This window comes from Orbicella franksi, chromosome 6 (assembly GCF_964199315.1).
Source record: "Orbicella franksi chromosome 6, jaOrbFran1.1, whole genome shotgun sequence".
NCBI classification, from domain to species: domain Eukaryota; kingdom Metazoa; phylum Cnidaria; class Anthozoa; order Scleractinia; family Merulinidae; genus Orbicella; species Orbicella franksi.
Window position 1 is genome coordinate 31,938,896 of NC_138150.1, and position 23,957 is coordinate 31,962,852.

At 39.4% G+C, this 23,957-nt stretch overlaps 3 protein-coding genes across 3 annotated transcripts; 1 reads left to right on the forward strand and 2 right to left on the reverse strand.

The window, feature by feature from the left end:
• Positions 1–2,438: 2,438 nt before the first annotated feature.
• Positions 2,439–4,453, reverse strand: LOC145490615 (kelch-like protein 40). The gene is made up of 2 exons (XM_081469701.1): positions 2,663–4,453; positions 2,439–2,567 (listed from the first exon to the last, which is right to left on the reverse strand). The coding sequence occupies exons 1-2, from the start codon at positions 4,451–4,453 to the stop codon at positions 2,439–2,441; spliced, it is 1,920 nt and encodes a 639-aa protein (XP_081325827.1).
• Positions 4,454–11,145: 6,692 nt separating this feature from the next.
• On the reverse strand, positions 11,146–13,223 carry LOC145490616 (kelch-like protein 40). Its single transcript, XM_081469702.1, has 2 exons — positions 11,370–13,223; positions 11,146–11,274 (listed from the first exon to the last, which is right to left on the reverse strand). Exons 1-2 carry the CDS (start codon positions 13,221–13,223, stop codon positions 11,146–11,148), a joined length of 1,983 nt encoding a protein of 660 aa, XP_081325828.1.
• Positions 13,224–15,012: 1,789 nt separating this feature from the next.
• On the forward strand, positions 15,013–18,528 carry LOC145490291 (QRFP-like peptide receptor). The gene is made up of 2 exons (XM_081469419.1): positions 15,013–16,260; positions 17,113–18,528. Exon 2 carries the CDS (start codon positions 17,124–17,126, stop codon positions 18,042–18,044), a length of 921 nt encoding a protein of 306 aa, XP_081325545.1. The 5' UTR covers positions 15,013–16,260; positions 17,113–17,123; the 3' UTR covers positions 18,045–18,528.
• Positions 18,529–23,957: the final 5,429 nt, after the last annotated feature.

Sequence of the window (23,957 nt, forward strand, 5' to 3'; positions counted from 1 at the left end):
TCAAAGTACGTTAAAAATGCAGATATTTGACCGTCTGTCGTCAAATTTCAGTTTACGGGTTAGACATATATTTTAGCACGCGCCACATGTCTTGAGCTATATTAAGTTGAAATAGACACAGAGCTGATAATTTCGAAATGTTCCAACCTTATTTGCTGTAAAAGGCAGGTCCAAACGCCGATTTGACGTGTTTCCGTCACCATTCGTCGCACATAAAGCAGAAGTTTGCTTTTGTTTACACAACGTCCGATGTTCATCGCCAACTATCAACTTATTTAATGGTCGAATATCATGAATCTATGACCCTCTTTCGACATGTATGATCACCACTGCATCTAAGTCAAAAACGGCTAAGTGATTTGTAAATAGTTGCTTGCTTTGCACTCCACCAAAACATTACGTTTGATCATCGTTTGATCTATTGCTGCTTGAATCCTTGCTTGCAGCGGTTCGTTGTTTGTTCGTCACGCAATGCTGTCACCCCATTTTAGGGGCTAGGGGTAGGACAATTTCTATCCTAATACGTAACGGTCCGTAAGGCTTGGAACCACAGGGAGCACACAATCTTGTTGAGTAGGAAGAGATTAAATTAAGCAATGAAAAGAATGAATAGTTAACCATTGCCCGTGTTGTCATCTTTTACTAGACAACCGCTACCTGCACTCCCTGCGTAAATACTGTAACGCTAAACTCGTACCTAGGTCTTTTCGCGCTGTGCAATTATTTTTGGTTTACAAATAATACAGTGGGCTACCCTCGGGGAAATGGGGGGTGGCCGCTTAATAGGGGTTGGCAGCTTAATAGAGGTTTGTGTACCTTGAATGCTTTTTCACTATCGGGTTATAAATTAAGCTAAATTTCTTAGTAAACATGGAGTCAATTCAAGACAATCATGATAGACGTCATTCTCGGAGACTCTGGGGCAGTTAGTGGGGGCGGGGAAAAAGTCTAAAAGGGTCTTCGCCCGAACTTTTTTCTCACCCGTTTAGACTTTTCCCCGCTCCCAATAATTGGCCCTGGGTCTCCGAGAATGACGTCTATAATGATTGTCTTGAATCGACTCCATGTTCACTGAGAAATTCATAACCCGATGGTGAAAAAATATTCAAGGTACACAAACCTCTATTAAGTGGCCAGCCCCTATTAAGCGGCCACCTTCCATTTCCCCGAGGGTAGCCCAAAAATAATTGCACAGCGCGAAAAGACCTAGGTACGAGTTTAGCGTTACAGTATTTACGCAGGGCGTGCAGGTAGCGGTTGTCTAGTAAAAGATGACAACACGGGCAATGGTTAACTATTCATTCTTTTCATTGCTTAATTTAATCTCTTCCTACTCAACAAGATTGTGTGCTCCCTGTGGTTCCAAGCCTTACGGACCGTTACGTATTAGGATAGAAATTGTCCTACCCCTAGCCCCTAAAATGGGGTGACAGCATTGCGTGACGAACAAACAACGAACCGCTGCAAGCAAGGATTCAAGCAGCAATAGATCAAACGATGATCAAACGTAATGTTTTGGTGGAGTGCAAAGCAAGCAACTATTTACAAATCACTTAGCCGTTTTTGACTTAGATGCAGTGGTGATCATACGTGTCGAAAGAGGGTCATAGATTCATGATATTCGACCATTAAATAAGTTGACAGTTGGCGATGAACATCGGACGTTGTGTAAACAAAAGCAAACTTCTGCTTTATGTGCGACGAATGGTGACGGAAACACGTCAAATCGGCGTTTGGACCTGCCTTTTACAGCAAATAAGGTTGGAACATTTCGAAATTATCAGCTCTGTGTCTATTTCAACTTAATATAGCTCAAGACATGTGGCGCGTGCTAAAATATATGTCTAACCCGTAAACTGAAATTTGACGACAGACGGTCAAATATCTGCATTTTTAACGTACTTTGAAAAGCTCTCGCGTCGCTCACAATCATTTGCCCAAAGAAATTTTTACAGGAATCTGTAGACCATCCTTCTGCGATTCAACTACCTGAAGCGTAATCCATTTGAAGGTTTCGCACATGGTGAAAATCAATTATTTTTACGAAGTACTTTTAAGTGAATGAAATACATGTCTTCGAAATTTAATTATTTTACACCCAACAAAAACCGCAACATTCCCAAAAATCAACCCAGTACACAATTAAACGTTGAACAAAAATATTTTAGTGTTTTAAAGACGGAAGAATGATGTGGTTTTGCATGCGAAGCTCTCAAACTTGTTTAATAAAATGGTGCGTCAAATGACGATTTTAACGGAATTTGGTAATTTGCATATTTCTATGAAATAAAAGGATATTTTGCCAAAAAAACTATCCAGTAGTTTTTGTCATACCCTAGCCTATCTACCATAGGAATATGAGCGAAATCGAATTTTCGACCCTTGCCGCGAAATTAAGAATTTGTCTGATTTTTAAAGGCAGGCACTCGTAAAGGTTGTTAAGCTACCAGCTTAGTCACAATATGATGCATTTCTGCCGCCTTCTCTGCCGCCTTTTCTCCCTCGCAGACTCTTGTGTGGTAAAGAAAGATACGCCGCGCGGATAATGAACAGGACGTGTCGCGTCCCTTGAATAATCAGGAAAATAACATGTCATGTCGTCTTTCTTCATTTGACTATGGAGGAGTTCGAGGCTAATTCTCATTGAACAACAGTGACTTACATGATCCAGTGGTATTACAATTTTCCGGTTCCATGCTCTGGTATCCGGGTCATAGCATTCGACCTGTCTCTGATGTGGAACAAATCTTTTAAACCAGGTAGTTGTATGCAGACCATACAGCTTGTCGTCCACAGACAAGAGTTTTGGATTCGCACAAGGGTCTATTTCAAACCTTGGAATAAAATGCCATTCATTTGTTCGTTCATCGAATGCTTCACATCGCCAGCCTTGAGGCCCTTTCCCCAGGTGATTAACTCCACCAGCAATGAAAATCTTGCCGTGCGCCACAGCCCCGGTAGCACAACTCCTTGCCTTTTGCAGGTCAGCTACTTTGTCCCACTGGTTGTTGCTGAGATCGTACCTTTCCACATCAGCGAGGTACGTGTAACCAGCGTCATGCCATTCTGCTCCGCCAATAAAGTATATGAAATTCCCTTTGGCTACAATGCAAAAATCGTGCCTTAATTTCAAATGATCAAATGAGGATACATCCTCCCACGAGTTTGACTCGGGTTTGTACTTCGTAATGAAGGAAAGATGTGTTTCTTTGCTGCAGTGGGCCCAGTGAGGTCTCGATTCTTCATGTGGCTGAGTCAATTCGTGGCACTCCTCACACGGTTCAGACATCAAAGCGTACATTTCTTCATCACTTCCAAGAAATACCTGCTTTAAATCTCTGTGGTCTTGGTATGGTAATGACTTCCAGTTGTCAGAGTTTGGATCATAACTTTCCATTCCATACCTGAATGCTTGTCCACCATGCCAAGCGTGCGGTTGCTGAGGCGTTGCAATGTGTACAGCGTAGATTTTACCATGACAAGGGACAAGATGGCTGTCATCCAAACAAAATGTCATCTCGCCGGACCTGTACCAGCAATCCTCACGAATTGAATAACACTTCATATCTTGACCTGTAAATGAACTACAGGCTACAATGACCGGTTCCTGAAGCGACTTTCTTGGCGTGACGGCAAGGCTATCGAAGCGTTTAGACTCAATCAGGATCAAGGCATCTCTAACAAGACTCACACAGCCTGCACTGTCTTTCACAAGATCATTTGATACAACGTCACTGAGTATGAAGTCAAGCGAAGTATAAAGCAGTCGAACTTGACGAAATAACTCGGGGAAATATTTCTTTCGCTTGCTTTTGTCGTGATCAACCCATGCAAGAATGATGTAAAAAATGTCTTTTTCGGCGGTAACATTTATTTCGTCACTTGAAATAAACATTTGGAGTTGTTCGTTCGACATACTCAAAACCTCTTTCTGGTTGGATGCGTATAAAGTGTTGAAGTTTGCAAGAATAAACTTTTTGGCCTTGAAAACAAAATCTTCGCATTGGTATCTTTGCAAAAAATAGTAGGTTGAAAGAAAATTTGAAATATTTAACTCCTCTACTAAAACTCCTCCAGCGATAGCTTTTAACTTGGGTAAAAACAGATAATCAGCCACAATAACCAAGTCTCGGGCGCTGTCTTCATCCAATATCTGAACATGACCGGTGTACATAAACTGCAGTGCATCTCCCATAACAGACGCGGAGAACATCTCTAGTTGAACAGTTCTCTCGTTAGACTCCTTCATATTACTCTTCAGCAGCTTTTCGAAGAAAGGACTCGCCTTTGAAAGAACTTGTGTGTGAGCTTCGAATTCTTTGCTATCTTCAACCACCAAAATAAGGTCGCATGGCCGGTAGAGTGTCGCTTTTGGAACAAAATCTCCACTGACAATTTCTTTACTGGAAGCAACGTGTTGTGAATTTTCAGCTGGCTTAAGTAAGGCTGCCATCTTCATGCCAAAATGATCTTTTGCTTAGTCTCTGAGAGTTTTTTGATGTTGACGTGCACATTTCTGATATTTCTACCAGGGGCGAAAGCGGAAGTTTTATGAATAAATAAATTGTTTAAAAATGCATTTTGACTTAACAAAAATAAACAGAATTTATATTTTTTCTTATCGAAAGTTCTGGATTTGATGATGGGTTTTTAAAGATTTCTATACTGGAAGGAACGGATTACAAAACTTTTAGTGCTGTTACTTTTCATCCGATGATTCCGATTGCTGACTCACTTTTGCGCTAAAAATAATCGTTTAATCTATTTACTGAGTCATTGAGTTTCTGCCACAAGCAAAGCAATATTTAGCATAATGCGGTAACGTAACTCTTTTAAATGTAGTTTGTTACTTTGCTGCGAGTAAATAGCGAGTGATGGAGGAAAAAGCGAAATGTTTCGCTTCCTTAAAATTATGCAGACCTTTACTTGGAGTGCAAGAGCCATAAATTGAAACACGACAACCATCCTGCTGCAAAAATATTTTTATGTTGAGTTCTGAAAATTTTACCGAGTCATTGCAGAGACTTGAGCCAAATATATTTTCGAAGAGGTTTATTTTGTCGCCGTTTCACTGTATTGCTTCAGCTAGCAATATGATGACATTAGGCCTCGGGGTGACGTCGGTTGACGTCAGTTGACGTCAAATGACGTCATACAGCGGCTTTTTGTACCAAACAAGTGAAACCATTTCAATTTATATTATGACCTTTATGTTTTATTACTGTTTGCGTGTATAAAGCCTGGTTCACACTAGCGACATAACGACATAACGACATCGTCACGAACGACATAAAAAGGACGTTATGTTTGTAGTGTGAACGTGTAGACATAATGACATATTAGCAACATAACAGCATGAACATAACGACATAAAGATAAAACTGATCTCTTCCTTATGTCGTTATCTCGATGTCCTTATGTCGCTATTGTGAACCAGGCTTAAGGATGTTATGGGTAAAATAAGAAAGCAGCATATGTAATAAATTGACTATTACCAGAAAAACTAACAGTTACCAGCTACAAAATAAATTATCAGCAGAAAAATTGTATAAGGATTGGCGCTTTGGATGTGAAAGAATGATTTAATTACCACGTGGTATTCTCTTTGCTTTCCGCCGGTAGCTTGCAGAGTATCTTCGCATACTTTTTTACGAGTAGCACGTTTTGAACGAAGCAAGTTACAATGGTTTCCAAGATCTAGAGTAACGCTTTTATGATGAAATTCACCAATGTCGTTACGATCAGTAATCCATCGTCTCACGACATGTACGGTTCGATTTCTTACGGATCAATATAGTACAAAGTCTGTGGCGGACCAAGTGGATCATACAGCCGGAGCTTATCTCGGTTTCTATAGCATGAAGCGTCTAGGAATATTTCTACTCCTCCCTGGATGGGATGCTAATCCATCGTAGGGTCTCCGGATCAATTGTACGATCCCACAGCTCCGCGTTTTACACCCTCCCTTTGAGGAATGACATGTGAATTGGAGTTGTACAATTAACAAATAAATAAAATGATGTGATATGAAAAAATTAAAGAACTCTATCAGCAGTACAGCGCTATTTCAAGAGTTTGTTGCGCCCTTCTATGCATGTACAGCAATTTGTGATTTGGACCGACGGTCAATTTCGTTCCCAGAGACCGCAATCCTTTTGGTGGCTAAAAGAAATTGAAACCTCCGGGAGAAATCGCAAGGTACGCCAGCATTAGTTACAGTGGTTTACCTCTCTAAGCATGCTCAGAAATCGTTTTTGAAGGAACTTGAACGCGTGACCACAATCATATTGCAGCTGAGGAATCAGGATTTAGTTTCTGGTCTTGGTTTTAAGTGTCCACGTTTGTTCTGGTTTGTTCCAGCTTTGTTCTGGTCCAGGTTTTAAGAGTGTCGAGCGTTCAATTTCGGGCACCCCTGACCGAAAATTACGTTATATTTACGTTATATTTTGTATTGTTCGAAGATCTCGGAGAAATGTGATGTTCTCGAGGTCAAAGGTGGAGCATTGAGGTTTATAAAGACAAACGTTTATTATAAAGCAGGATGAGAAAATTGAAAATCACCCCGAGTGTCGCGTGGTACTGAGTAGTGCGATATCTATTGGTTAAAAACCATATAGTAATAGTTAAATTTTAATTATTTCGTTTAATTTACCTCTGCTTTGGTTCATTTATCGATCTTTCATATCGCACCTTCAATCTGAATGCCTTTCAAGGATATGATCGGGTTTATATTTTAAAATTCGTGATTGTAAGGGGGATGTTTAGTGTAGTAGTATGAGCGTTTTAATCAAGGACGTATAAAATGTTTTACACGCTGACCCAAAAAAGCACACAAATACTCTGGGCAACCGCGCTCAAGTTTATTTATTGACAGGGAAAAAAGAAAGAAATTGAAAACGGAGAAGTGTATACGCCTGAAACTTCTTGTATGAAGGGATCTTTTCTTCATATTAAGAATATGTAAATAAAACAGCTCTGTAATCATAAAGTTCGAGATTTCGCTGTGGCTTTACGGGCCCGAAAAGTTTCCGGGGCTTTCGAGGAACGGGCCCCAGGACCCGAACGCGGACCACTCGATCCGAAGTCGAGCGCACTAGCCATGAGGCCACCGCGCCTCCTAGCCGGCTGACAATATAGGGCCTTGTATAGCCTTAACTAAACTTTGTAAAACATGCTCCAAGAAGAGCATAAATAAAGGCTGGATTTTTTGAAAATGTTCGTTTTTATCAATCTAGAGATGACTTGCATGGAAAAGGAATGTGACCAAGAACAGCAATAAAAGGAAAAAGAAAAGAAGAGAAATGAAAAGAAACTAATAACAACCACAACGGGACGCGACTGGAGTCTTAGTTGACAATTAAGTACCTTACGTATTTTTGACCAAAAAGTAATATAAAGAAATTAAGAGTCCCTGTCCATAAATCTGGAAAATAACTCAGCAAGGGCCGAAAATTTGATTTCGCTCATATTTTAACGGTAGATAGGCTAGGGTATGACAAAAACTACTGGATAGTTTTTTTGGCAAAATATCCTTTTATTTCAAAGAAATATGCAAATTACCAAATTCCGTTAAAATCGTCATTTGACGCACCATTTTATTAAACAAGTTTGAGAGCCTCGCATGCAAAACCACATCATTCTCTCGTCTTTAAAACACTCAAATGTTTTTGTGCAATGTTTAATTGTGTACTGGGTTGATTTTTGGGAATGTTGCGGTTTTTGTTGGGTGTAAAATAATTAAATTTCGAAGACATGTATTTCATTCTCTTAAGGTGGCCGAACACAGTTTTCGCGCGCGCTTTTCCTGATGCAATTCAGCGCGCGCACAAGGATTGCAAAAACAAACATGCCGTCAACAGAGCGATCATTTTATTTACTCAACACCCGCACTATCTGCGCTATTTTTCTCTATTATTGAACGCAGTATATTGATGGCTTTAGTCTTTTATTACAAAGATATGTTAGAAAAGGTAGCGACGCAAAGAACCCAGCAATTCTCAGCTTTTTCTTTGTTACTGAAAGAACCCAGTTAAATGCAGCGCATGCGCAGTTGCTCGAAAAATTGAGACCGATTGCTTTTGCAGAAACATGCCGATTTCTAACGATCCAGTCGTTAGAATTTCAAGAAATTTGGCAAAAAAATAGTTCAGAAACCACGTGAATGATTTATCGCGAAAAATTTGAATTTTGACATAGGGAATTTTTAATAATACAGAACATGCAGTGAAAACGGTTAACGGCGAATTACGAAAATCGCCTATGTCAAAATTTTATTAGAACAGTGTTGACAGAAGGGATTTAATGTCAATTCGTAGTGGGCAAATGATGAAAAGAATCTAACGACTGGATTTTTTTTTAAATAAACAAAAACCATTTTTTAAGCCTTGTTTTTAACCAGCCCCGTTGCCATGGCAACAGCACACACCTTAGCCAAAATGCGATAATAAACCCTTCTGTGGTTAACCTTGACGCTTGCAAAACACGGGCGCCAAAGCATAAATAGCTTAAAAGTAATGGTGAATTAGGCATAGGCTCTTGAAAACTGTGTTCGGCCACCTTAAAGGTACTTCGTAAAAATAATTGATTTTCACCATGTGCGAAACCTTCAAATGGATTAAGCTACTGGTGGTTGAATTGCAGAAGGATAGTCTACAGATTCCTGTAAAAATTTCTTTGGGCAAATGATTGTGAGCGACGCGAGAGCTTTTCAAAGTACGTTAAAAATGCAGATATTTGACCGTCTGTCGTCAAATTTCAGTTTACGGGTTAGACATATATTTTAGCACGCGCCACATGTCTTGAGCTATATTAAGTTGAAATAGACACAGAGCTGATAATTTCGAAATGTTCCAACCTTATTTGCTGTAAAAGGCAGGTCCAAACGCCGATTTGACGTGTTTCCGTCACCATTCGTCGCACATAAAGCAGAAGTTTGCTTTTGTTTACACAACGTCCGATGTTCATCGCCAACTATCAACTTATTTAATGGTCGAATATCATGAATCTATGACCCTCTTTCGACATGTATGATCACCACTGCATCTAAGTCAAAAACGGCTAAGTGATTTGTAAATAGTTGCTTGCTTTGCACTCCACCAAAACATTACGTTTGATCATCGTTTGATCTATTGCTGCTTGAATCCTTGCTTGCAGCGGTTCGTTGTTTGTTCGTCACGCAATGCTGTCACCCCATTTTAGGGGCTAGGGGTAGGACAATTTCTATCCTAATACGTAACGGTCCGTAAGGCTTGGAACCACAGGGAGCACACAATCTTGTTGAGTAGGAAGAGATTAAATTAAGCAATGAAAAGAATGAATAGTTAATCATTGCCCGTGTTGTCATCTTTTACTAGACAACCGCTGCCTGCACGCCCTGCGTAAATACTGTAACGCTAAACTCGTACCTAGGTCTTTTCGCGCTGTGCAATTATTTTTGGGCTACCCTCGGGGAAATGGAAGGTGGCCGCTTAATAGGGGCTGGCCACTTAATAGAGGTTTGTGTACCTTGAATATTTTTTCACCATCGGGTTATGAATTTCTCAGTGAACATGGAGTCGATTCAAGACAATCATTATAGACGTCATTCTCGGAGACCCAGGGCCAATTATTGGGAGCGGGGAAAAGTCTAAACGGGTGAGAAAAAAGTTCGGGCGAAGACCCTTTTAGACTTTTTCCCCGCCCCCACTAACTGCCCCAGAGTCTCCGAGAATGACGTCTATCATGATTGTCTTGAATTGACTCCATGTTTACTAAGAAATTTAGCTTAATTTATAACCCGATAGTGAAAAAGCATTCAAGGTACACAAACCTCTATTAAGCTGCCAACCCCTATTAAGCGGCCACCCCCCATTTCCCCGAGGGTAGCCCACTGTATTATTTGTAAACCAAAAATAATTGCACAGCGCGAAAAGACCTAGGTACGAGTTTAGCGTTACAGTATTTACGCAGGGAGTGCAGGTAGCGGTTGTCTAGTAAAAGATGACAACACGGGCAATGGTTAACTATTCATTCTTTTCATTGCTTAATTTAATCTCTTCCTACTCAACAAGATTGTGTGCTCCCTGTGGTTCCAAGCCTTACGGACCGTTACGTATTAGGATAGAAATTGTCCTACCCCTAGCCCCTAAAATGGGGTGACAGCATTGCGTGACGAACAAACAACGAACCGCTGCAAGCAAGGATTCAAGCAGCAATAGATCAAACGATGATCAAACGTAATGTTTTGGTGGAGTGCAAAGCAAGCAACTATTTACAAATCACTTAGCCGTTTTTGACTTAGATGCAGTGGTGATCATACATGTCGAAAGAGGGTCATAGATTCATGATATTCGACCATTAAATAAGTTGACAGTTGGCGATGAACATCGGACGTTGTGTAAACAAAAGCAAACTTCTGCTTTATGTGCGACGAATGGTGACGGAAACACGTCAAATCGGCGTTTGGACCTGCCTTTTACAGCAAATAAGGTTGGAACATTTCGAAATTATCAGCTCTGTGTCTATTTCAACTTAATATAGCTCAAGACATGTGGCGCGTGCTAAAATATATGTCTAACCCGTAAACTGAAATTTGACGACAGACGGTCAAATATCTGCATTTTTAACGTACTTTGAAAAGCTCTCGCGTCGCTCACAATCATTTGCCCAAAGAAATTTTTACAGGAATCTGTAGACCATCCTTCTGCGATTCAACTACCTGAAGCGTAATCCATTTGAAGGTTTCGCACATGGTGAAAATCAATTATTTTTACGAAGTACTTTTAAGTGAATGAAATACATGTCTTCGAAATTTAATTATTTTACACCCAACAAAAACCGCAACATTCCCAAAAATCAACCCAGTACACAATTAAACGTTGAACAAAAATATTTTAGTGTTTTAAAGACGGAAGAATGATGTGGTTTTGCATGCGAAGCTCTCAAACTTGTTTAATAAAATGGTGCGTCAAATGACGATTTTAACGGAATTTGGTAATTTGCATATTTCTATGAAATAAAAGGATATTTTGCCAAAAAAACTATCCAGTAGTTTTTGTCATACCCTAGCCTATCTACCATAGGAATATGAGCGAAATCGAATTTTCGACCCTTGCCGCGAAATTAAGAATTTGTCTGATTTTTAAAGGCAGGCACTCGTAAAGGTTGTTAAGCTACCAGCTTAGTCACAATATGATGCATTTCTGCCGCCTTCTCTGCCGCCTTTTCTCCCTCGCAGACTCTTGTGTGGTAAAGAAAGATACGCCGCGCGGATAATGAACAGGACGTGTCGCGTCCCTTGAATAATCAGGAAAATAACATGTCATGTCGTCTTTCTTCATTTGACTATGGAGGAGTTCGAGGCTAATTCTCATTGAACAACAGTGACTTACATGATCCAGTGGTATTACAATTTTCCGGTTCCATGCTCTGGTATCCGGGTCATAGCATTCGACCTGTCTCTGATGTGGAACAAATCTTTTAAACCAGGTAGTTGTATGCAGACCATACAGCTTGTCGTCCACAGACAAGAGTTTTGGATTCGCACAAGGGTCTATTTTAAAGCTTGGAATAAAATGCCATTCATTTGTTCGTTCATCGAATGCTTCACATCGCCAGCCTTGAGGCCCTTTCCCCAGGTGATTAACTCCACCAGCAATGAAAATCTTGCCGTGCGCCACAGCCCCGGTAGCACAACTCCTTGCCTTTTGCAGGTCAGCTACTTTGTCCCACTGGTTGTTGCTGAGATCGTACCTTTCCACATCAGCGAGGTACGTGTAACCAGTTTTATGCCATTCTGCCCCGCCTATAAAGTATATGAAATTCCCTTTGGCTACAATGCAAAAATCGTGCCTTAATTTCAAATGATCAAATGAGGATACATCCTCCCACGAGTTTGACTCGGGTTTGTACTTCGTAATGAAGGAAAGATGTGTTTCTTTGCGGCAGTGGGCCCAGTGTGGTCTCGATTCTCCATATGGGTGAGTCAATTCGTGGCACTCCTCACACGGTTCAGACATCAAAGCGTACATTTCTTCATCACTTCCAAGAAATACCTGCTTTAAATCTCTGTGGTCTTGGTATGGTAATGACTTCCAGTTGTCAGAGTTTGGGTCATAACTTTCCATTCCACTGTACCTGAATGCTTTTCCACCATGCCAAGCGTGCGGTTGCTGAGGCGTTGCAATGTGTACAGCGTAGATTTTACCATGACAAGGGACAAGATGGCTGTCATCCAAACAAAATGTCATCTCGCCGGACCTGTACCAGCAATCCTCACGAATTGAATAACACTTCATATCTTGACCTGTAAATGAACTACAGGCTACAATGACCGGTTCCTGAAGTGACTTTCTTGGCGTGACGGCAAGACTATCGAAGCGTTTAGACTCAATCAGGATCAAGGCATCTCTAACAAGACTCACACAGCCTGCACTGTCTTTCACGAGATCATTTGATACAACGTCACTGAGTATGAAGTCAAGCGAGGCATAAAGCAGTCGAACTTGACGAAATAACTCGGGGAAATATTTCTTTCGCTTGCTTTTGTCATGATCAACCCATGCAAGAATGATGTAAAAAATGTCTTTTTCGGCGGTAACATTTATTTCGTCACTTGAAATAAACATTAGGAGTTGTTCGTTCGACATACTCAAAACCTCTTTCTGGTTGGATGCGTATAAAGTGTTGAAGTTTGCAAGAATAAACTTTTTGGCCTTGAAAACAAAATCGTCGCATTGGTATCTTTGCAAAAAATAGTAGGTTGAAAGAAAATTTGAAATATTTAACTTCTCTACTAAAACTCCTCCAGCGATAACTTTTAATTTGGGCAGAAAGAGATAATCAGCCACAATAACCAAGTCTCGGGCGCTGTCTTCATCCAATATCTGAACATGACCGGTGTACATAAACTGCAGTGCATCTCCCATAACAGACGCGGAGAACATCTCTAGTTGAACAGTTCTCTCGTTAGACTCCTTCATGTTACTCTTCAGCAGCTTTTCAAAGAAAGGACTCGCCTTTGAAAGAACTTGTGTGTGAGCTTCGAATTCTTTGCCATCTTCAACCACCAAAATAAGGTCGCATGGCCGGTTAAGTGTCGCTTTTGGAACAAAATCTCCACTGACAATTTCTTTACTGGAAGCAGCGTGTTGTGAATTTTCAGCTGGCTCAAGTAAGGCTGCCATCTTCATGCCAAAATGATCTTTGCTTAGTCTCTGAGAGTTTTGTGATGTTGTCATGCACATTTCTGATATTTCTACCAGGGGTGAAAGCGGAAGTTTTATAAATAAATAAATTGTTTAAAAATGCATTTTGACTTGGCGAAAATAAACAGAATTTATATTTTTTCTTATCGAAAGGTCTGGATTTGATGATGGGTTTTTAAAGATTTCTATACTGGAAGGAACGGATTACAAAACTTTTACTGCCGTTACTTTTCATGTGATGATTCCGATTGCTGACTCATTTTTGCCCTAAAAATATTCTTTTGATCTATTTACTGAGTCATTGAGTTTGTGCCACAAGCAAAGTAGTATTTAGCATAATGCGGTAACGTAACTCTTAAATATAGTTTGTTACTTTGCTGCGAGTAAATAGCGAGTGATGGAGGAAAAAGCGAAATGTTTTGCTTCCTTAAAATTATGCAGACCTTTACTTGAAGTACAAGAGCTATAAATTGAAACACGACAACCATCCTGCTGCGAAAATATTTATGTTGACTTCTGAAAATTTTAACGAGTCATTGCAGAGACTTGAGCCAAATATATTTTCGAAGAGGTTTATTTTGTCGCCGTTTCACTGTATTGCTTCAGCTAGCAATATGATGACATTAGGCCTCGGGGTGACGTCGGTTGACGTCAGTTGACGTCAAATGACGTCATACAGCGGCTTTTTGTACCAAACAAGTGAAACCATTTCAATTTATATTATGATTTTTATGTTTTATTACTGTTTGCGTGTATAAAGCCTGGTTCACACTAGCGACATAACGACATAACGACATCGTCACGAACGACATAAAAAGGACGTTATGTTTGTAGTGTGAACATGTAGACATAATGACATATTAGCAACATAACAGCATGAACATAACGACATAAAGATAAAACTGATTTTTTTGGTTATGTCGTTATGTCGATGTCCTTATGTCGCTAGTGTGAACCAGGCTGAAGGATGTTATGTGTAAAACAAGAAAGCAGCATATGTAATAAATTGACTATTACCAGAAAAACTAACAGCTACTAGTTACAAAATAAATTATCAGCAGAAAACTTGTATAAGGATTGGCGCTGTGGATGTGAAAGAATGATTTAATAACCAGGTGGTATTCTCTGTACTTTCCGCCAGTAGCTTGCAGAGTATCTTCGCATACTTGTTACGAGTAGCACGTTTTGAACGAAGCAAGTTACAGTGGTTTCCAAGATCTAGAGCAACGCTTTTATGATGAATTCACCAATGTCGTTACGATCAGTAATCCATCGTCTCAAGACATGTACGGTTCGATTTCTTACGGATCAATATAGTACAAAGTCTGTGGCGGACCAAGTGGATCATACAGCCGGAGCTTATCTCGGTTTCTATAGCATGAAGCGTCTAGGAATATTTCTACTCCTCCCTGGATGGGATGCTAATCCATCGTAGGGTCTCCAGATCAATTGTACGATCCCACAGCTCTGCGTTTCACACCCTCCCTTTGAGAAATGACATGTGAATTGGAGTTGTACAATAAATATATAAAATGATGTGGTATGTAAAAATTAAAGCACTCTATCAGCAGTACAGCACTACTTCAAGAGTTTGTTGCATCCTTCTACGCATGTGCGGCAATTTGTGATTTGGACCGACGGTCAATTTTGTTCCCAGAGATGGTCGCACAAAAAAACTGAAACCTCTGGGAGAAATCGGAATTATTTACAGCGGTTTATCTCTCTACGCATGTTCAGAAATCGTTATTGAAGTAAGTTGAACGTGTGACCACAATCGCACTGCAGCGATCACCCCTGACCGAAAATGCGCGGGCTCTGGGCACGAGAGTCTAATGTTCAAAGTACGCGTCTGTGAGGAAAATCCTTTATGATTGATCTTGTGCTAATTTTCAAAGTTGAAGGAACGGCATCCAAGACGATTTTTGTCATTTGAGGAGATTTTCACGCCATATTTTGTATTGTTTGAATATCTCAGCAAAATGTGATGTTCTCAGCTGGTTGTTCCTTATACAATGGGTCAGAGGTGGAGCATTGAGGTTTATAAAGACAAACGTTTATTATAAAGCAGGATGAGAAAATTGAAAATTACCCCGGGTGTCGCGTGGTACTGAGTAGTGCGATATCTATTGGTTAAAAACCATGTGGTAATAATTAAATTTAATTATTTCGTTTACTTCTGCTTTTGTTTATTTATCAATCTTTCATATCGCACATTCAATCCGACCGCCTTTCAAGGATATAATCGGGTTTATATTTTAAAATTCATGATTGTATAAAGGGGGGTAGGTGGGGGTGTTTAGTATAGTAGCAGGAGCGCTTAATTCGAGCGCGTGGGCGGTTTAATCAAGGACGTATAAAATGTTTTACAAGCTGTTCCAAAAAAGCACACGAATACACTGCGCAACAGTGCTCAAGTTTATTTACTGAAAGGGAAAAAAAGAAAGAAGTTGAAAAATTGAAAATTGGCTGATATATATTACTTCTACTCTACTTATCTGAGTAAAAACCCCAACACAACCTTTTTTCTTTTCATTTCTTTAATAACATTGGCATAGCCGCGTATGTTGCGCGGTTATATAAATTATTATCGTAATTAAGTTCGGTAGAGATAAAAGTTCCAACTTCATATATAGAGCCATGTAATATCGCTTTTAGTTTACTTACCTTTTTAGAATAGTAACTTGTTTACCATTTTTGACACCACTGCTTAACTTTGCCGAATGTAGCCCTCAACAAAGATTAGGGCCCGACTGGATGCCACTCAAGATAGAGCCTGGTCAATCTTGTCTCTCATCACTGACTCCACGGTTTCTTTACAGAGTGAGTTTGTTCCACTAGACTATATTGTTTTTGCCTTACAAAGTATATTCTCTGTTTCATTATTTTTAATTAGAGTAATTTTCAGGTTGTAAATACATCACGAGTGCTGATTCCAAAAGTGTGTGTGTGATTCTCATGTTCAGCTGGCAGGTGCTCCGTGGAGCTGTGAACATTGTTTTTATGCCGCGTTAAAGATAGGATGTGGCGTTCTTGTGCTGTTCAAAACCTTGAATCTTTCCTTTGCAGCGATCAGAACGTAAGTATTAAAGCATTAAATTGTTTCCCTTTTAACAAAACAATAGTCTAGTCACTGAAAAGTTTATTAACCATGGCATTCAAATTTGCTTCCTGTAATGAATGGAATTTAAGAAGTTGTCGTACTACGTTGTAGCTTAAGGCTTAATTCTTCCACTTTGATTCACCATGATTAAACGGCTATGGTAGAACAAAATGCTCCAAAATCAGGCTGCTTGAATGAATGTTATTAACACGGATATACACGGGAACGGTATAATTTCTATCAAGTGCAATTCAGTATGGCTTGTTTTTGCTGTCTCTCGTCAACATTTTCGAACACTGTGAGCCATTTTACTGGTCGTATAACTCTTGCTATTGAGATTAATTCACTGACAAAATGAATGCTAGAATAATCTAAAACTAAGTTTATGAGCGTACAGCAGAAGCGCCAATTATTGCATGGGAGGTTTACTGCGTAAGAAAAAAAAAAAAATACAATAATAAAAAACGTGATTCGCTTCGAGAATACAGTCATATGTAATGAAACGAGATCCATTTTCCATTTTCGACTCTATTCATAGTAGTCTCTCATTGTATCTGCTTTGCATTGTAATCTAGCAAGAACGATAATATAGTTGCAATAGCAATACATAATAATTAATAGTAATATAATGTTACACTTGCAAAAATCCGACTGATTAGAGAACGAGCGCAGGCTTTTATGTGACACAAGTGGAAATTACAACGAGGATCCGAGAAGCCGACAGTCACTGATCATTCGTATTCCAGAATTGTCGGAATTTAGCCCGAAGCCCTCCGTTTATTTAGTGATCTATTTATTGATTAATATTTACTTGATTTTTATTACCAGGCGAAACAAAGATGAGCGATACACTATACTTCGGCCTGACGCTGACCTACTCTTTACTGATCGCGGTCAACCTGGTTGGTAACACTATGGTCATTGTGGTTGTTGTGCGAAACAAATCCATGCAAAGGTCAATCAACTATCTGCTCGTGAACCTAGCGGCTTCGGACATGACTGTCGCGATTTTCGCCAGCATTCAATTTATCGTCGAGCCGACGCTCTCTCGCGTTGAGCCTTTTACAGCGAATTTCCTCTGCAAGTTCGTGACTGGTGGAACACTGGGCTGGGTCGGTGCTACATGTTCCATCTTTAATTTAGTTGGTATTAGCATCGAGCGGTACTACGCCGTAATTGTTCCACATCGCCACTGCGGGAAACTTACTTATGACAAGCTCAGGATCTTTATATTCGTCAGTTGGACGTTAGGTCTTATTTGGGCCAGTCCTGGTTTCTTTATAACTACTTACATAACAGAATCCCAAATGTGTGGACATCACTGGCCGAAGGCGATCTACGCAAAGATTTACACCGTGGGATGGTCTCTTGTGGCCGGCATCATACCCATAGGAATCATGGGATCATTGTACTACCGAATCATTTATCGTCTTTGGTTCACAAAAGACAACACCACAGAGGTTACCCAGAAGGCACTGCTCCGCTACAGGCGGCGCTTAACGAAAATGGTGATTGCAGTGACAATAATCTATGCCCTGTGCTGGGGTCCTGAGCTCATGATCTACTTACTTGGCTTTCTTGGCGTGTTCACGTTAAAGGCAATTCATCACGGAGTAGCATTCGCTTTCGTTGTGTTTAATTCTTGTGTTAATCCTATCGTTTATAGTTTTCAAAGTGGACAGTTTAGGACTCATCTATGGGCCTTAATTCGTTGCCGAAAACGCGGTGGTCGAGCCATTTACCCAATGAAGAGTTTTTGAAAGTCAGGCACGGAATTAACAGCGCAGTCCAATCAACACAGCTATATGGCTGTACTACATGCAATTCTTCTCACAATTGTAGATAGTATTCGATTTTAACGAGTAATTTCTCTTATCACTCCTGGCACATCTACCGTCGTGGCATTGTCATTATCGTAATTATTTTGGAACTTTCTAGCACAGTAGCTGTGAAAATAAAGTAGTCACAACTTACTGAAACAGTCGATTTGTAAATTTTTTAAGTACACTTAATGGTCTCAGTCAGGTACTGCCTGATAGATCATGCCTTTTTATTTGGGCCGCCTGGTTTTTTAAAGACTTCATAGCTCCGCAAGTTTCTCCTTACTGGAGAGTTTATTCCATAATTTAGGACCAATCTAGGTAGCGCAAAATCGGTTTGTCTCAATTGATCATGAAAAGAATGGAAACAGATTACAGGTCCTGGGACACAAGCTGTGTCTAACTTTTACACAGCTTGCGGGTGCTGACCTCCTAAATCTCAATGTAGCTTTTGTCAGGGATCATTTAGCTGTAATCAGACAAGGAAGGTGAGCTAAAAGCCGATCACATTTACAGCTAATGAACACGGCTAAAAACATATAGCTCAAGATTTCTTCCATACGTTTTCAATTTTTTACGATTAATCATTGATCATGAAAAGAATGGAAATAGATTACAGGTCCTGGGACACAAGCTGTGTCTAACTTTTACACAGCTTGCGGGTGCTGACCTCCTAAATCTCAATGTAGCTTTTGTCAGGGATCATTTAGCTGTAATCAGACAAGGAAGGTGAGCTAAAAGCCGATCACATTTACAGCTAATGAACACGGCTAAAAACATATAGCTCAAGATTTCTTCCATACGCTTTCAATTTTTTACGATTAATTACATGTACAGTATCAGACATTTTTTCAGTAAAATAAAGTAAAAGCAAAACCTGAAAGGAAAAGAGAAGTTTTTATTAGTAGAGACCCCATAAGTGCTCAAAACGAGAGGGTAGGACGAGAGCGAGTTCGAGGGGAGAAAGAATATGGGTCCTTCCTTGCCTAACAAAACGTGCGAGGCCGAGTGAAGGAGGGCCTTTTATTACCGCTAGTAAGTGCGAAGGGTGGGGAGGAAGCACTTGCTTTATTTCAAGCTTTAACTCAAGTTACTTCAATTTCTGTTTACTAACAGACCTTGGTAAACTTGTGTGAGTCGGCCTAATGGTTAGCGCTTAGGACTCCGCATTGTGTGCTGTCAGCGGTCACATTGTAGTTTTCCTGGGAACACAAAGCCTCTCCCTGCCTCTCTCATCATATGAGTGTAAATAGGTGAGGTAAGAGGCAGGTTAAGTCTGCATACGAGCCAGGTGGTCCATTAGGTCACTCACCATTAGGCACTTATCCTCGATTTTCTACGTAGCTTGCAGCGACTAAGAGTATTTCTACTCCCTCCTGGATGGAATGCTACTCCATCGCAGGGTTACTCCCAGCATTAAGTTTTCCGGTACCCATTTGTATACCTGGTTGGAGATAAGCACTGCTAGAGTAAGCGTCTTGTTCAAGAACAAAACGCAACATTATTGGCCAGGACTTCAACCCGGACCGCTAGACCCGGAGTCGATCGCACTAACCATGAAGCCACCACGCCTTCATTACAGGTGTATAAATAAGTACTCGTAAATTGAACGTGCGGGAAATGGTGTGTAAGCGAGTCGCAATTGGTGTTGGTTTTACTGATTTCTGATTGGATGAGAAAGGTTCGCGAGGTTTTTAAACCAATCATCAAACGTAGCACAAATGTGAATTACTTTCCATACTCAAGTGGTTCGACTGACTTGTATTCAGTTTTTCACTACAATGGGGCAAAGAACAAATTCTGAGTCTTCGATGAGAAACGATTTCAGACCTTCCGTATAAGGTTTCAAGCTGTTGTAGGTTATTTGCTAGGTTCATATGAAAGCTTAGTAATTTGTTTTTTTTAAAGCAATAACAGGCATGCAGTGACTTAGTAGAGTAGGCCTGTTTTCGAATATTTGCAGGGTTAAGGTCAAGCTTCTGAAACGTTCTAAACAGTAACACCTTCATTTATCAAAGAACTCAGCGAGTTTGTTTTTACTGCAAGCGCCAATCCAAATCCAAAGTAAGGGTTGAGCAATCAAATCAAATGATTGACGCACCTGACACAATCACATCGGTACCCTCGGCTCATTCTGAATAAATTAACGACTATTTGCATAAGGGATCTAAAATGCTTGATTTCCACTTGCGATTGAGCTCCTTAGATCCGAATTAAGTTGCACTGAGAATTTTTGTCCTTGAAATATGCAATGACTGCTAAGAAATTGCTGACTTATTTTAATCACTGATGCAAGTAATTACGTTCCTCATGATCAGAAAAACACGGCGGGCGGACTTTTGTTGTTTTGTACTTGGGCGGGCAACGAATCTTACACAAGCGATTCTGTAAGTATATATGCAATTCTTTGTTTCCTGTTATTTCGTCGCTATTTTAGTTTCTGCCACTGTTTAATTATTAGCCTCCTTAGATTTTTCAGGAGTAGACAATACGAACTTTAGATACACTTCTCTCTCACTGGACTGTGTTATGCATCGAAGCGCGCGAGAAACGATTTTTAAATTTAAGCCAGATCTGTCCAATTTTAACAAAAATATGTACCAAAGAAAATGTACAAATGTGTGTTTTTTTTTAAAAAAAGGCCTAAGCACTATACGTGTTAAGGTTTGGCGTCAACACTAAGTACCCTGTTATTTACAGCTGAGCAAGGCATCATTGAAAGCTAGAAAAAAGATGATTTGTTTCACTGCAACAAAGGAAACTTCATAATTGTTAAGCAAACAATATAATTGCATTTCATTTTTGCCGCAAGTTTCCCTGTAAATTTTAGTATATTATATAATGCCTAAGTCAATTTCTTATAAACTATTAAAGATTTGCGTGCGGTATTTTGAAGAAACAAAGGACTAACCTTTGAATCACAAGTATAGATCTTGTTCTGACCGGCACTGAACATTGTCATCTATTGTTTCAGCTGATTGCCTTGAATTCACCCCTCTTAGGGGAACCTCTTTCTAGTGAGTCAATAGAGAAACCAGATTTTAATTAATCCATAACATGAGATTGCCTTGAATTCTTTTCTAGATTTTCACGATCTCTCCACTGAATCAAAAACACAATTTCGATTAAAATTATCTTATTTTTCTAATAACCTAAAATCAACATTAAGCTAACTATCAAAATCAAAATCAGTAATCTTATTCGGCAAAAGAATATAACTTTCACGCATAAATAAATAAATCCGTTTTGAAACAAAAGAGTGAACCGTCACTGCAACGCATGTTACCTGAAAAAAGCACATGCATCATTTACTATGAACCCGTAATTTTAACATGTGATTTAAAAATCATTTACTGAACAATTCTGTCACCTATCTGTGAAATGAATATACAAACCAAAATTCTTTTTCAATGTTTTCGCAATCGTAAAACTAAACTGATGAAAATAAATTGAAATCTAGTTTTGTGTTCTAGTGTAGGTTGGCCCGTGACAGTTAGTTATTATCCAACAGAAACGTTTTGGTGTGATAGATATTCAGGAAATTATAAGAGAAACAATTACCCCATCAAGGTGTTTTGGTTAATATCCAATTTCCACTGTCAACTTGGATCCGCGACGCAATTGTTTTTGTCAAGTAGAATTCGACAATGCCTTCTTTGTTCTCAGTTTCCGAATAACCCTCCGAATGTTCTCATAATTAATTAAAATCAATCCTGACATCCAAATCTGAAGTATTTGAAACAAAATTATTCCACTTATTTATGGAAAGGAAAATCGCTAATTCTGTTCCAAAAGAAGTATTATTGGTGCAGAAATCATTTTTGACGTTTTAAAATGAATTCATGAAATCCAAGTAAAATTGAAGTAAATTTCGGTACATTTCAACTTTCCTTCTCCTGCGTACCAATCATTAGCTGACGAGTAACTCCTGTCGTCCTTAAAACTACGAAAAATCAGGTTTGCGCTCATTACATCACGGACGTTTGAGGTGTCCCTTCATCTTATTCCTCGGGCATTACAGAGGTCCAGGTCAGTATGTTTTATGCCCCAAGCTACATGTTGAGAACGGCAATGTTTACCTTCCTGTATTTTTAATCTGTGTCATCTGATGTCGATGCAACTGGGGGGGGGGGGGGGGTTTATAGGATGGTTGAAACAGCTCTGCGCTTTTAATACAACTTGATCTTCTACATCAGTAACGTGGAATTATTCAGGTTTCTATAACTTCAAATTTCTTTTAAGCATAGGGAAAGGTTCATATCTTAAAGACGGCTATGGTCTTGACTTCGAAGTGTCACTGACGCAGAAGACACATCTACATCGATGGAGACCGGAAAATGATGATCTGGTTTTGTTTAAAGTTTCTAATAGTGAACTGATGTTACAAAAGGGGCCAGTGTTATCGAAAGTGCCGCTGAATAAAATAGGTTGAGAAGACCAGTTTTTTTCTTTGAAAAATATCGCTTGAAATTAATTACAGTTTGCTCTTCCTTCAACAGCTTGCTTAATATCTTAATGATGGTGCTTTAGGCACATTTTTGGTATAAGTGAAGGTACTTAATCATAATTTTGGTTCAATGGGGACGTTTGCTTGAGAACGGTTGTAAAGAGTGAGTGCTTCAATCTTAACAATATGGTACCCAGGCTTTTAAGCGACGATACTTTATTATATTAGCCATGTATATCGAGAACATTCTTCTTCCCCCATTTCGGCGCAAACTTATTAAAATGGTTTTCCGTTAAACGCAGTGCTGCAAAATGTAAACGTCATCCACAACTTCGCGTTCCAGAAAGAGCTCGTCGAAGAAGAATAAAAACAAATCATTTTCCTTTAATCCCACAATTATCAGTTGTTACGTCACAAATAGTAATTCGTGCGTAATGTGATCAACTCTTCTTCAAGCTAGTGAGTTAAATAGCATTGTTATCTTTGACTCAGTTTAAGGATGTATGCTGTTATGAGTTCGTTTTTGTGAAAGCCGCAAGCATTTGACACCCGCGTTGTCAGACTTAAGTTGAACCCCATTGAAAGGACTGAGCTGATATGCTGCTAACTACATTCATTATCGAAAAAGCACTGTTCATTCAAACAGAGATATTCAATTAATTATTTGCAATCACACTAAAATAGCCCCAAAGCTAATGCATTAGTATTGAATTAAGACTTAGATAATGAAATAGTACGGTCGAATTGGATATTCTTTAGCTGTTGTCAACTTAAATGAAACCACGGTAAATACGCCGATGCCTTAAACTTGCCGCAAACATTGATGGCTAATATATCACATAAATAAGTGCAAACTACACTTTATTTGGTGTAGAATATGAACAGGATATACTTGACAATTAATCCGGCCTCTTAATTACCCTTGACTTTATCCAAACGATTCTCTTTTGAAATGACATACAGAGTTTTTATTTTTTGTTTTGCTTTGTGGGCGGTGCTTATTTGAGTGAGGTGCTTATGTGAAAAGGCTCAGGAAACACTTTTTAAGAAAACAGGAAAACCTTCAGTTTTTTTGAAAACAATAACTAAATAAAATTCGTGGCAAAAACTCAATTTCAAACGCCTCTGTGACACCTTTTATATCTCTCCTTTTGCTGTCATGTGTGGCGCGGAGAGTGACTTCCCTCTGTAATTAACACAACACAATAAAATAGTGTCTTCTACTTCTATGAACACATGCCAAGCAGAATACTTTGAAAAAAGAAATAATAATTCTTTTTAATGACAGGTGAATAATGTCTCGTGGACGTGTCATCTCGTGCGATACAATTTAAGAAGGTGGTCTTTTTTGTTAAACTGCAATGTTCTGCGCACCACTGGTTTCCCACAGCGACGAAGAAACTTGT